We start from the raw sequence: 13,872 nt of genomic DNA, 5'->3' as shown, positions 1-13,872 counted from the left end.
CTAGTTTTAACACTGCCAGCTCCCTAATAAATTTTGTATATCACATGTGATTCCTTAAGAAGGAATCGTTTGTCTGGTATCTGGTCATTTTATCCAGAACAATTCAGTGTCACAAAGCCTATCAGAACACTCTCAGAACTGGACTGAAGAAACAGACTCTCTTGCTGGAATGCTACTTTAAATATTTTTCATTCAGACTTACTTACCTTTGTAACATTAAAATTAAATACTCCTCTGGCATCATCATTTTCCTCAATTGTTATTTCAGCTATTTCTAACCCAAGCCTCTTCACACTTGGTTGACCTCCAGATGAAGAAGTGACCAGTTGCACATCAGTAATATTGATTATAAATGTTTCCTGTAATTCTGGAATATTGTCCTGAAAAAATATTTTTAAATGTCACTTCTTTAGTAAAACACCCTAAGTTATAATACATGCAGGTAGGTGACTCTTGTAGGTCGCTTACTGTTCAAAAATTTTCAGCATTTGGGAGCATATAATCAACTCCTTGCTTCATACTACATGAAAGGCGAAGAAGACTACTTTTGCTGAGTTTTAGAAACTGAAGCTCACAGTCAGACTGCAGATCTGCAAGAACAGTGGAAAGCAGTGCTGGCTGTCACTTGCTTCTGCTAACTAGAAGAAAGTTGCCTAGATCTCAGAAACTAAGTTGGAAATGGAAAAGCAACACCTCCATTTTAGATACATTTAAAGAATATATCTACTTTTCGTGAAAAAAATAACATTTTCTGAACTACAGAACAAATCTGTTAAGAAGCACATATAAATCCCCTGTAAAAACCTGCAACAAGTTGGCAAACTAAAAAGCACCTAAGACATTTATAAACTTTTCCTTTGTCATTTTTATAAGTTCATTTTGGGACTATAACAAAACAAAGAATTTGATTCATTCATTCATTCATACTCAGTGATGAATACTCAAGTTGTTTTGAAAGAGGTGGTTGCAAGAATATACTTCTAGTATAAAATGAGTACCTTTTCACTTTCCCTAAAGGACATTAATAGCTAAGGCTATTAATGAGGTTACTTACAGGTAAAATAGTGACTGTGACAGAAGTTGTTGTAGCATTCTCAGCCATAATGACTGTTTTCTTTTCCAATATATAATCCTCATTCTCTGTTGCTCGATTGGAGAGGGGGAATTCGAGGTTTGGTGCAGTCCTCAAATGAACTGCAAGCTCTCCAATAAATCCTTGTTCTCGAACAATTTGTAGAGTAAGAGTAGTTGAATTCACTTGCCCTGTAACAAGGAGGGGAAAAAAATCAAGACATGATTGTTTTAGCAGAAATTCTAATAAATGATGAAACACATCGTCTGGTTAAAAGTGCTGGATTTGTGACTGGAGAAATAGAAAGAGATAAAAAGTACTCATATACTTTGTACTTTGAGCCAATTTTTGTTACTTGTATTATCCAGATGTTATTTCCCAGTTATCATCTGTATACCATTCATTAGAAAATACAACATTTAAAGACTGGAAAAAAACCTGTGCAACAAACGAAAGTTAAGAACATTCCTTGAGTCCTAACTTCAAAGTGTTAATGTTTATAATGTCTCTGCATGTAAGAAACCAACATACTTTCAGTTTCACAATACTTTCAGCTGCTAAAAAAGGGGCAACACTTGAAATAGAACCAGTAAGGAGGTTCTACCGGCAACAATATGCTCTGACAGAAATTGTATTTTTCATATATGTAATTTGTTAATATGGACAGAATAATGAAGTGTCAGGAAAGCTCAACTGGGCTGTTGAAGTACAAATAGCCCAACAGGCAGCTGCAGAGGGGCTGCAGACAATGCCAGAGCATCAGCTGTTTCGCTCCCAGAGCCTGGGCAGGAGCCTGAGCATCGTGGCAGTTCTCCTCTGGCCAACTGCCAAAGGAAAACTAACACAACCCAACCAAACGTGCATCTGGTGAGTAGAAAACACCACTTCACTTTTTCATTGCAATCAAATTCACTCCTGATCTGCTTTCTTCCTTCTCTTATCCCACAGAGCAAAAAGCTTTCCCTTTTGAGCCACTTCAAGAAGAAAGTCTTTCTAGGTAAATTATTTTAAATAATATATGAATCCATTAAATGGGTAAGTTCAGCTTTTTATGAAAACAGAAGTATTTTATGTATCAGTGATTTGCAACACAAGATGCCAAGATAATAACAACTTACCTCCTAAACAATGGCTGGATAATGTTGATATGTGAAATGTGAAATACAGCATAAATTGTATGTAATGTAACATCGCAGTGACATATTTTAAGGGATATTAGTATAAAAATTTTGAGAAAGACACACATAATGTAAGTATTGTATATATATATAACCACTACTAAAGCTTCAACAATGCTGACTTTGAAAAAAACATACATACTTTCCTAAGAATCAAGAAACAGACCTACCTTCTGGCTCTGTGGTTTTAACAAAGAGAGACTCCATATGCCACTCAATCACACCGTGTGGAGAGTCACTGGGTAAAATGGTAAGTACAGCTCTTGCCCTCTTGGGATCAATAACAGCTCCTTTTGTGGTATCTTCCACACCCACAGTGGTAACATGGGTGAGTGTGATTTCCACAGTCTCTGAAAGTTCTGCAACACTGTCCGCAAGAATTGTCATCGTGATTGTGGACAGGGCCTGACCTTCTGAAAATGTAATCTAAAATTTTAGAGAGAGGGGGAAAAAAAAAGTCAAACTTCTTCTCAATGTTGTTATACCAACTGTTTTATTCTGTAAAACTCTATCAGTTACAAAACATAAATACACCCACACATATAGAAACATCTTATAGAAAGGTAGAACACAAGTTTGGAAGGGACCTCAAGGATCATCTGGTCCAACCTTTCTCAGCAGTAGCACAGTCTAGACAAGATGGCCTAGTACCCTGTCCAGTTCAGTCTTGAAAGTGTCAATGTTGGTGAATCCACAACTTCCCTGGACGTATTCTTCCAATGGATGATTGTTCTCATGGTGAAAAGTTTTCCTCTTATATCCAGTCAGAATGTCCCCAGTCGTAACTTGTATCCCTTGTCTTTTCCATGTGACACCTCATAAAAAGGAAGTCACCATTGTAGCCACACTTTAAATACTGTAACATGATGATAAGGTCTCTCCTCAGCCTTTTTTTCTCAAGGCTGAACAGTTCTCTCAGCCTTTCCTCATATGACAGGCTTCCCAGTCCTTTGACCATATTTGTGGCCAACTCGGGACCCTTTCCAGCCCGTCCATATCTATTTTCCACAGCGGGTACCAAAACTGAACACAGTATTCCAGGTGTAGCCAGACAAGTGTAGAATGGGATAATGACTTCTTCATCTCTGCTGGGGATAGCCTTGTTGATGCAACCCAGAAACAATCTGGTGGATTGCCACAGTGTTCACCCATATTGAGTTTATTAATGACCAACAGGACCTCCAGGTCCCTTTTCTCAGAGCTGCTCCCCAGCCAGGTAGATCCCAGTGGGTGCTGCACTCCTGGATTATGTTTTCCAGAGTGACTTTACACTCATTTCTGGTGAATCTTCCAGCCTACTCAGGTCTTCCTGCAGGGTGGTTCTCCCTTCCAAAGTATCCACTTTCTTACTCAGTTTGGTATCATTAGCAAACTTCATCAGAGAACACTTGATCCCATCACCCAGATCACTTATGAAGATACTAAATATGGTTGGGCTCAATATTCATCTCTGAGGGTCCCCACTTGTGACAGTTGTCAATCTAAAAGTTGTCAGTCTGAAAAGGAGCTATGTACCACCACCTCCCGGGTACAGAATAATACATCAGTTTCTTTAGGAGGAGGCTGTGGGAAACTGTACTGAAAACCTTGGAGAAGTCCAGGTAGACAATGGCTTTTGTTTTTCTTACTAAACCGCCTTTATCTCAAGGTTTTCCACCTTATTTTTCTCCCTATCCTGCTCAGACGGGGAAGTAAGAGAGAAATAGGTGAGGGTCTGTCAGCCAGTGAAGGTTAACCCACCACGTATATATGTCAAATGAAGGGTGAACATATAACACCTATCAAAACTACTGCTAATTGAAGAAGTGTCTATTCTACTTTGTTTTTTTTTCTTCAGATAAAATGATTGATACATGCTTTATGTATCTAAACTATATATCTATATTCCAGTTTTGGCATCACTCATTTCCCTTCTGCGGATTTTTCTCTACTTTTTTTAGGGCTTTGTGTCTGCTATAGACAGCCACCAGGTGGTGGGCTTTGCCTTACAGAACCTGGCTCCTCCTGGTCCCAAGGTATACCAAGAGCTTTGGCTGGTAGCAAACGTTGGGGTTTAATGGTTAGAAATCTAAAAAGTCCTAGAAACAGAGAAAATTGGAACTTGTCACATTCTCATCGGCCACTTAAGGCCTTCATTATATTGAGAAGGTCAGAAAAAAGGGCAAACACTCCCAGATTCCCATCTATGCAAGTGATTTGACATAGTAGCTGGATCTCACTGCAGGAAGAAAGGAAGATGGGAACAGGATACTACAGGTAAGTATTTCAAGTGCCTGGACAGCACTGCAATATCAGTTTCTAGAAGTACAGGAGTGATGCTGAGGTATTATGTGGCAGTCAGAAGTGCAAATTGCCAGAACCAGGGGAAAGGACCTGAAAGAAGGAATTAACAGAGAAGTGGGGTAATCTAACATGTATTATCCTTCTCTCTCAGTACATCTGTACCTATTGTCTGAGACAACATAGACAATGTCTGAGACAACATAGACAACAAGCACTTCTTGTTGCGCTTCCCCACTAACAGTGATATTATTACATACCATTCCCGAACTTGGAAATACATCACTTGAGCTCCCATTAGCAATCCACTCTACTGTAACTCGTCCATACGTTCCTATTAAACGTTCAATATTCAATGTGATTAAACTGTCCTGTTCCATTTCTTCAACTTGCTTAAATAAAGAACTCTGGAAAACATACAGTAGCAGAACCAAAACATTATTTTCTTACAAAGAAAAGTTTCTTTAGGGAACTGGGTATTCAAAGGGAGCCAGAGACACTGAGCATCAATAAGTTAATCTACTCTTAAACAGCCAAATACAAGTCCATTGATTAAATGTATGTCTTAATTTAGAAGTACTCAACAGTTTTAAGCTTCATAGACATTAAAAATCTAAAATGTCAGACCTCCTTATCCTAAGGCAAAAACCCCAACGTTTTTTGCTATTTTTTTAGTACAGTATTTTATGTCCAAATCATTTGAAGCAGATAACAAACATGTAGACCTTTATTGATAGAGATATTTTTACTGCTGTTACTGCTTACACAAGTCCAGATGCAATATTTCATTTCAGTAACAATTCCTCTGTGTTTTATATCTTCATATATTTAACACATATATCTGTTTAGGTAACTTCTACAATATTGGATGATATAAGAATTAACCACTCTAACTAATACCTTTAGTCTGACACTTTTTTCAGGTTATTCTGTTCAGACAGATAGGCTCATCTTGTGGTACAAATCAGGAGAAGGATTTTTAATTTTAATTCCCTTGATTAACCAATCAGTAGCAACTCTATGATGACATCATATAAGTCATCTAAAAACTGAATTTTTAGGTAGTTGAAAAACTGTTAAAGTAATATGTTATTCTAAATGTAAGGAGATTCTAAAAATTCCACAATAGGGATAGACTGGAACTGAGTTTCTATAACCTTGCATCTATAATCAAATAGCAATGCTAAATGGATGTCAATAACCATCTAACTTAGGTTGCTACAAGTCTTTAGAAAAACAATCCCTTCACATGTTTTAATTTACAGATTTTTTATGTTTATTTTCCATTATTCAGAAATTATATATACATATTTTAATGATTTACCTTATAGGTTTTACCTGAGCAAATGCAATGACTCCATAGGCATTGTCATTGGAAGGAATAATTATGTTAACAAAACTGTGAACACCAATCTCTGCACCTCCCTTAGGGTTTTTCAGCCACACTTTAAAGCATTCTTCCTCCTCTGGGATGATGTCATCCAGGATATTTATTGCTATCACAGCTTCCAAGTCCCCAGGTTCAAATATCAATTCACCTGAACTAGCATAAAAACAAACACATAAACTGTAAACTGAGGATAGCTGATTAATGAGCTTTGAAAGCAGTACTGCAAATATAATGAGCATTTTTGAAGCTGAAATTATTGCTTGTATTCCTAAGTAACTGACGTTTAAAGGTTGTAGGTTAAATGTCCTTTTTTTTTTTTTAAATTACAATAGAGCACAGAGTAACTGAATTTACTTATTAAAGTAATTTAATTTATCCTAAATAAAAGTTTTAATAATACCAAGTTGAAGGGGTTAATAGCAGGTCTATTAGCTCCCAGGATGGAGATATTGACTGGGAAAACTTTCGGGTGTATCCTTGATGATAAGGAAGTCAGTACGCAGCCCTAATGGAGAGAACAAAGGCAGGATCTAGGATGTGGGAACTGCAATAAGGCCTTGAGTTTTGCCAAATGTATCACCCTAGCCAGTGAAAACACTGTTGCTTGCTTACCAAAAATAAGGATAGTGCTTGCTGCTAGCAAAGCAGTATAAAAAAGCAGATGAGAAAAGAAGAGGAAGACATCTTTTCTGCACATAACCGACTCCTTGTATCTTTTTCAGCCATCATGACTCTACACTGACACCAAGTCATAACTGCAAGTTCCTTCTTTCTGTGTTTTAAAGCCAGTTGTGAGGACTTTGACTTCAGGGATCCTAAAGCTACCTGTGAAACATTCTCTTTAGTGTTAATAAGTACAACACCCACAGAAGTCTATAATGCTCTCCGTTGTATCAAAAACAGTATCACATTAAAAGGAATGCAAGACCTGGGAGAAAGTTATACAAAACAAAAAACCTACCTAGGTATAAAATCTGACTGGTTGGAGATAGTGGTGAGCTCATAAATCTGGGAACTGGACTCTCTGGAAAGAGCAATCAAGCTCTTGTTGGAGTTCAGAGACTTTGCAGTGGCTGAAGAGATATGATCTGCATATGGGCCTTCCAGCATCATGGAAAACTGGTTCCCTTCTGAGTTCCAGGAATACAGTGCTGTTCTGTCCTTATCAGAGAGCAGGATGTGAACTACATTGAGCAAGGAGGAGAAAAAAAGAAATATTCAGTGACATAAGTTCTTCTTTTAAGGCTAGAAATGCCCTTGGTAGAACAACTGTTGAAGTACCTCTTAAAATCTGAAACAAAAAAAAGAAAAATGAGGATATTCAATTCCAGTACTATATATGAGGTCTTACCTAAACCTGAAGGAGGCCTGAAAACATGGATATTTCTTACAGCACAGACTGGAAGAGACTGAAAGTGTCTGAAGGTAGACTGCCCTGTCTCCCAGATGAATATTTCAGAAGAATTTCCAGATTCTACAAAGGAGAAAAATCACAAAACTTACATTATATTGCTGCCTATTAGTAAAATCACACACTAGTGCCCATTCAAAGGCAGAGATTAGCAGCTTTAATTAAAAAGCAAGACCAGTGATCATATCTTCCTTTTTACTTCGTGTATAACTCCACAGCACAACCTATCTCAACCAGATGATTCATCTAATTACACCATTTAAGGGTTTTTCTGCACACATTCACATATAAGAACACTAAAAATGCCAACAGATAACAGTCAATTGTAAAGAACCCTATGGACTGCAATATAGACTTTTAAATAGGCATAGGGATGCAGACATGAAAGAACGCCTAAAAGGTCATACTTGTAATAAAAAAACTCATGTCCTTTGCTCAACAATGATCTTTGCATATCACAAAGCTCAGAAAAGCTTAGAAAGGTGCAATTAGCTGGTAGATGAATGGAATTATTATTTACTATTGTTCTTGGGGAAATATTTAATTGGTTTCATAAATATTTGAGAACAAACACAATACTTTTATTTTCTGAAGAACAAAACACAGATTACTTTGATAAGATACTTATCATCAAATTGTCACCCCTCAGTAATATTTTCATGCTTATCTAAACTCCTTTATCCCAAATACCTTTGCTACCAAACAAGCAGTATATACTTAGAAAACTCAGTGTTTGTTTTCTGTTAAATACCTTCTGCAATAATTAAGTAGATATCAGATCCAGAAGTCCAGGTCTCCATATGTTTGATTTCTTTTGCTGGTAACTGATGAAGATTCCTAAACTCATTATTCAACCACTGGTACAAGAGTACATTCTGGGTGCTATTTGTAAAAGAAACTACTAGGTACATAATCCCTCCTCGAGGAAACAAGGCAATGTTCAGAGCTCTGTAAACTGGAAGTTGATAATGTAGCACAAATAAATCTCTATTCCACTGGAAAACCTATGGAAATATGAAATATTTTTTATTATATATTCATAACTAGTACCAAGAGAAAAGAAATTAAGTGTCATGATAAATTAGGATGACTTGTAATGAATTGAATTCTTCATTTCTAAGGTGAATCCTAAATTAAGGTAGAAGCACACTGGTAAGTAACTACATTACTGTAAGCATCTGTGCCTGTTCTTCAGATGACCAGGTTTATGGTCAGAAGCTCTCTCTGTTCTTACAGGTGTTTAACGTGATAGATTTTAAAACCGAAATAACACTAGCAATAAAATCAAACTAAGTATAAACTACATGTTAATGTAGGAGTGTTGTTACATTTAAACAAGTCTAGAAGTTTAAGTCCTGTAATTCTGTAATAGAAACGTAAGGCAATTTTCAGAAATACATATTTAGGTTTTTTTAATTATCCCTTCAGAGTTCAAACTCAAAACTAACCAAATTACCCAAATCAAAGGCATAAAAGACAAGTGTATTCTAACCTGGATGGAACTGAAATTGGTGGTGTGACTCACAAAAACCAAGTAGTCTTCTTCATCCACAGCAAAATGTTTGACATGTCTGGTATCCAAAATAGAAAGAGTCTGTATCTACGAGAGATATATGGCAAAATGGTATTTGGAAGTCACTTCCAGTAACAAGTTTATACACATACACACACATTTTTAAGAAACTGCAAAATTACATACAAACTATGTATAAGAAAAGTACAAAAAATTTCATAGATGTAATTCTAAATTTACAACGCTAATATGACTTTTCATATGTTTTTCAGAAAATGCTCTATGACTTCTTTGCTCCAAAATTTCTTTCTTCCCTTTCCTGGTCATTTTATCCCACCCCCAAGTATAAAAACACAGTAGACAACCAATTGTAATAACTGTGGTTATTACATTTAGGAATGGTATTGCCCAATTTAGCGTTCCCACTGAAACACTTCAAACCACGCTGTCACTCACTTAATCCTCTCCCAGTGTGGTGGGATGCAGAGGAAAATTGGAGGCACAAAAGGCAAAGACCATGGGTTGAGATAAGAATAATTTACTGAAAACAACGAGAGAAGAAAATGAAGAATAACAGCAACAGTATTAAAAACTGAGGATACAACAGAGCTGAATGATTCACACGCAAAAGCGCTCACCATGTAGAAGAAACACCAGCGCACTACCCTGACCCACAGAAGGGCTCCGTTTCCCTCTGAGGTGGTATAGAATAACTTGTGGGTCCCAGCCATGTCCCCTCCCGGTTACTTCAAAAATTGACCCTGTCCTGGCCAGAACCAGGACAGTAAGTTGCATCACTGAAGTCAAGCATAGTGTTCAGGTCCCAGACCAGTTGAGTACAGAGTGCCTTTTCCTAGAATGTGGCTGGAGTGGAGGGCCTTCCTAACCCCATTATTTCATGATTTTGTAAATAAAACGGATTTACCTTCAATAGTTTGTGTCCAGGCATGAATGCATACACACTGTTGTTGGAAGCTCCCTGTCTGGCTCCTCCATGAGTAATCACAAGGTAGGGAGAGGCACGTATTTGGAAAGACATACAGCTCTTAGGATTCCACATACTGAAATCCTGAGAGAGGAATAAAAAAGTAGAATTCAGGTTAAAATTTTTTATTAGGTAGCACACTTGGTGTCTGTAAGTAAGCATTTACCTCAACAGCAACAAAAACTCCTTTCCACTGGTAGAGAGTAGAAAATACAGCTGGAGGTGTACGCAAAAGCACACCATACAGGACTTCTCCAAACGGAAAAAAACACCAGCTAGCTGCTGACTGCTCCACAAAGCTTTGCAAGACAGACAGGACATTGATACTACCCCCTGCAATACAGTAAAATAAAAAATTACTTATCCTTGAGGTCTTTTACAATGCCATTTTCATTATTTACTTGTCAAAAGTACACCTAGTATCAGAAATATTGAAGTTGTCTTTAGATAGTTGGTATGAGTGCATGCAAATGCATGGAAATGGTATAGCACTGAGGTTGTAACGAGAGTTAAGCAATAAATGCATTCCTCATATATTACAATTACACGTGGAAGATATACAGGCAATTTGAGTGTGATTCAGTGACTCAGTTTGGACTTTGGGTAGTGAGAAAATTAGCTAGATAGAAAGAAATAAAAGTTACACAAAAACTACAAAATGTGTTCATCCTCAACAAGCAGTCAAGGCACTAAGATTCTTAAACTGACTAAGTCAGCTGATGCTTACAGAAAATAATGTCTTTTATACTGTGTTAAAAAATCCAAAGTTACAAAGTACAGATTTTATAAATCAAAGGTCTAGTGACAATATAAGAACAACAAGAAAAGCAATACAGATTATTGGAACTCTGGCAGGAGTGGCTGATGACAAGCTGACTCTTAAGTAGCTAAGCTCTTTTATCTGTTAATTTGTGTGATCAAGTCTGAATAAGTGAATTATATTCCAAAGTTACATCTCCTATATTTTTGGCTAGTCTCTGGCTATTTCTACCCAATAGCAATGGACGCTCTCAATAAAGTGAACTTACTGATGCCAAACGCAGTATCCGACAATGTCTCCCACTCAACACTCACAGACACGTTAAGCCCATTACTCCGTGAAACTTTCAAATAAACTGTAGTGTTGGCTTCTTCAACTGTGAAGATATTTGTCCTAAATGTGAGAATTGTGAAAATAAATTTTTAAAAGCATTATATTTATAGTATACAAACAAGATTCTTACAGTACAATTCCAGTGCAGAATACACAATAAAAGGAAAATACGGATTTTGCTATCTGATGTACTGACATTGATTAAGGTTATCCAGTGTTTCCTAACACAAGACCTTGGCAAAATTATAGGGAATTCAACAAAATCTTAAACCACCCTGAAATTCAAGACATCAACCATACAGTTAAAGCTGAATGATTTCTCAAAACATCATTCTATATGACAGAAACACAGAATGGTTTGGGTTGGAAGGGACCTAAAAGGCCATTTAGTTCCAACCCCTGTCCCGTACCATGGGTAGGTAAGGACACCTTCCACTTGACCAGGTTGCTCAGAGCCCCATCCAGCCTGGCCTTGAACATTTCCAGGGATGGGTCAACCCTAGCTTCTCCAAGCAACCTGTTCCAGTGCCTCACTATCCTCACAGTAAAGAATTTTTCCCTAATATCTAAACTAAACCTACTCTGTTTCAATTTGAACCCATTTCCCCTTGTCCTGTCACTATGTGCTCTTATAAATAGTCTTGCCCCATCTTTCCTGTAAGTTCCCTTCAGGTACTGGAAGGCCACAATAAGGTCACCCTGAAGCTTTCTCTTTTCCAGGATGACCAAACACAATTCTCTCAGTCTTTCCTCACAGGAGAACTGCTCCATCCCTCTGATCAACTTGCTGGCCTCCTCACGACTTGCTCCAACTGGTCCATATCCTTCCTGTGCTGGGACCCCAGATCTGGATGCAGACTTGAGGTGGAGTCCCACCAGAGCAGAGCAGAGGGACAAAATCACCTCCCTCGACCCGTTGCCCACACTGCTTTGGATACAGCCCAGGACACACTTGGCTTTCTGGGCTGTGAGTGCACATTGATGGTTCATCTCCAGCCTCTCATCCACCAGCACACAAAAGTTGTTCTCAGCAAGGCTGTGCTTGATTTGCTGATCCCCCAGCCTCGATTGATACTGGGGGTTGCTGCAGGAGTTGGGTTTTAGGAAGGATGCTGGATGAAACATCCTGGGAAATGAATTCCCAAAGTACTCCCACACGTGTAATAAACTAAAAGAATGATTCGAGTTTATTAAAAGAAAACAGCGTAAGGTCAGTATAACCTAGAGAAAGAACAGAAAACAAATCGTAAAATTTAACTGGGCCCCTATAAAGACATCAAACAAATTACCTCCCTTTTACCTTGTACAAAATTTATAGTGAAGATACTCTGTTTAGTTAACTAGATGATAACACCTTTCTTGAGAATTTATAACTGAGTTTAAGAAAAATATTTGTTGAATGTCTGAATTAACAATGTATATTATTTATGCTTGTGAGTAGATAACACCCTTGTGTAAGAAAAATGTCTGTTAAATGTCTGAATTAACAATCTATAATGTTTATGCCTATGTATAATGAATATTAATGAAGTAGCTGGGAATAAAAGTAGGATACTATGTCTGCTTTGGTGTGTGACAAGCCTCCCGAGTCATTGGGACTTGGCTGCTTGGACACCACAGTGCTGTTTTTGCTCTCACCATATAATAAATTCTAACTGGAAATTACCTGAATCGGAGATTTTATTTCTCACACATGGGTAGTGAGAAACCCATGATAATGGGTCAAGGGACACACGTATTACTTTGAACCCACCTATATAAGGTGTTGTCTCATTTGAATAAAGAGGATTTGGTGCTGAACCCCCAAACAGCTAGTCGGGTCTGTATAATTTATTTACTTATTGTATTAATAAGCCACAGGTTGCTCTAACCCACGTGTAGCACCTTGCACTTTTTCTGTTAAACCTCATGAGATTCCCATGGGCCCACTCCTCAAGCTCTTCCAGGTAATATGGCCCACTTGGTTCTGAAAAACAGCCCTGAGTCAGAGTGTATCTCATACAAGCTTAAAAAACTTAAATTGTAAAATGTGTGATTTCCTGGGCACTGATCTAAGGTTTGGTGCTCTTGATATGGATTATTATTATTAGTGGAATGTTAAGGGACTAATGAAGTACCATTTCATGAAAAAAATCCATAGAGAAATCAACATTTCTAATGATGAATAGTCCATTTTAAGTGGTTTTCTGTTTTTCTGTATAGCAATAATATTATTTGATAGAATAAAAATTTAGTACCTATTTGTAAGTGGGTAGATGCTGAAAAGCCCCAGTGGAGCCTGGTTCTGTAAAATCGTAATCATAGTTTGCACTTTTGTGCCTAGTCTGGCTCCTCCAGTTGGATTGAACAGGGTGACAATAAAGTACTCATCCATTTCTGGTTCTCCATCCAGGATTGCAGAAATATGCAGAGTCTGACAAGAAAACAAGCACAGAAAGCTGCTGAGACTTGACAGCTAATCATGACACACTATTCAGACCCTGCTGCTTTTTCTGTTCATTCTCTGCACAGCTCTGGACAGCACAACAGTAGCTCTTGAAACTGGAGTGAGGAAGGGACAGTTCAGGCTCAGGTTCTACAGTCATCCCTCTGCTGATCTTGCAACACTAACACAAGCATAACCACTTTTTTATTATTATTATTTTTTGTATTCTCTTTATTCTTATCCTAAGAACCATATTTAGAGACTGTATTAAGAAATCTTTTACTTGCCGCTTCGAACAGATCTGCTAAACTGACCATCACTGAGGTTCCAAACGCAGTTCAGGTCAAGAAATTGAAAACCAGCATATCCAGCAAGGTTTGTTTCAGATTCTACTCCACTAATCGTAATATACTAACCTGTTACTGACCCCAGCTTCACTGAAAAAATAAAATAAAATAAAATAAAATAAAATAAAATAAAATAAAATAAAATAAAATAAAATAAAATAAAATAAAATAAAATAAA

At 37.4% G+C, this 13,872-nt stretch overlaps 1 protein-coding gene across 2 annotated transcripts in view; it reads right to left on the bottom strand.

Moving 5' to 3' along the window:
- ADGRV1 (adhesion G protein-coupled receptor V1) overlaps positions 1–13,872 on the bottom strand; it is a 271,306-nt gene that overhangs the window by 169,436 nt on the left and 87,998 nt on the right. For both annotated transcript variants that reach the window (XM_027656816.1, XM_027656817.1), the window contains 13 exons: positions 13,160–13,335; positions 10,858–10,982; positions 9,996–10,162; positions 9,770–9,913; positions 8,824–8,931; positions 8,083–8,335; positions 7,272–7,394; positions 6,882–7,104; positions 5,869–6,073; positions 4,791–4,937; positions 2,421–2,676; positions 1,055–1,263; positions 207–380 (listed from right to left, as the gene is read on the bottom strand). In XM_027656816.1, coding sequence (XP_027512617.1) covers positions 207–380; positions 1,055–1,263; positions 2,421–2,676; positions 4,791–4,937; positions 5,869–6,073; positions 6,882–7,104; positions 7,272–7,394; positions 8,083–8,335; positions 8,824–8,931; positions 9,770–9,913; positions 9,996–10,162; positions 10,858–10,982; positions 13,160–13,335 — 2,310 coding nt within the window. The remainder of the gene's footprint in view (positions 1–206; positions 381–1,054; positions 1,264–2,420; positions 2,677–4,790; positions 4,938–5,868; positions 6,074–6,881; positions 7,105–7,271; positions 7,395–8,082; positions 8,336–8,823; positions 8,932–9,769; positions 9,914–9,995; positions 10,163–10,857; positions 10,983–13,159; positions 13,336–13,872) is intronic.

The sequence above is a fragment of the Corapipo altera genome, unplaced genomic scaffold (genome assembly GCF_003945725.1).
Source record: "Corapipo altera isolate COAL_440 unplaced genomic scaffold, ASM394572v1 61281, whole genome shotgun sequence".
Lineage (NCBI taxonomy): Eukaryota > Metazoa > Chordata > Aves > Passeriformes > Pipridae > Corapipo > Corapipo altera.
Note: the sequence above shows the minus strand (reverse complement) of the source record. Positions and strands in the feature narration are given on the sequence as shown.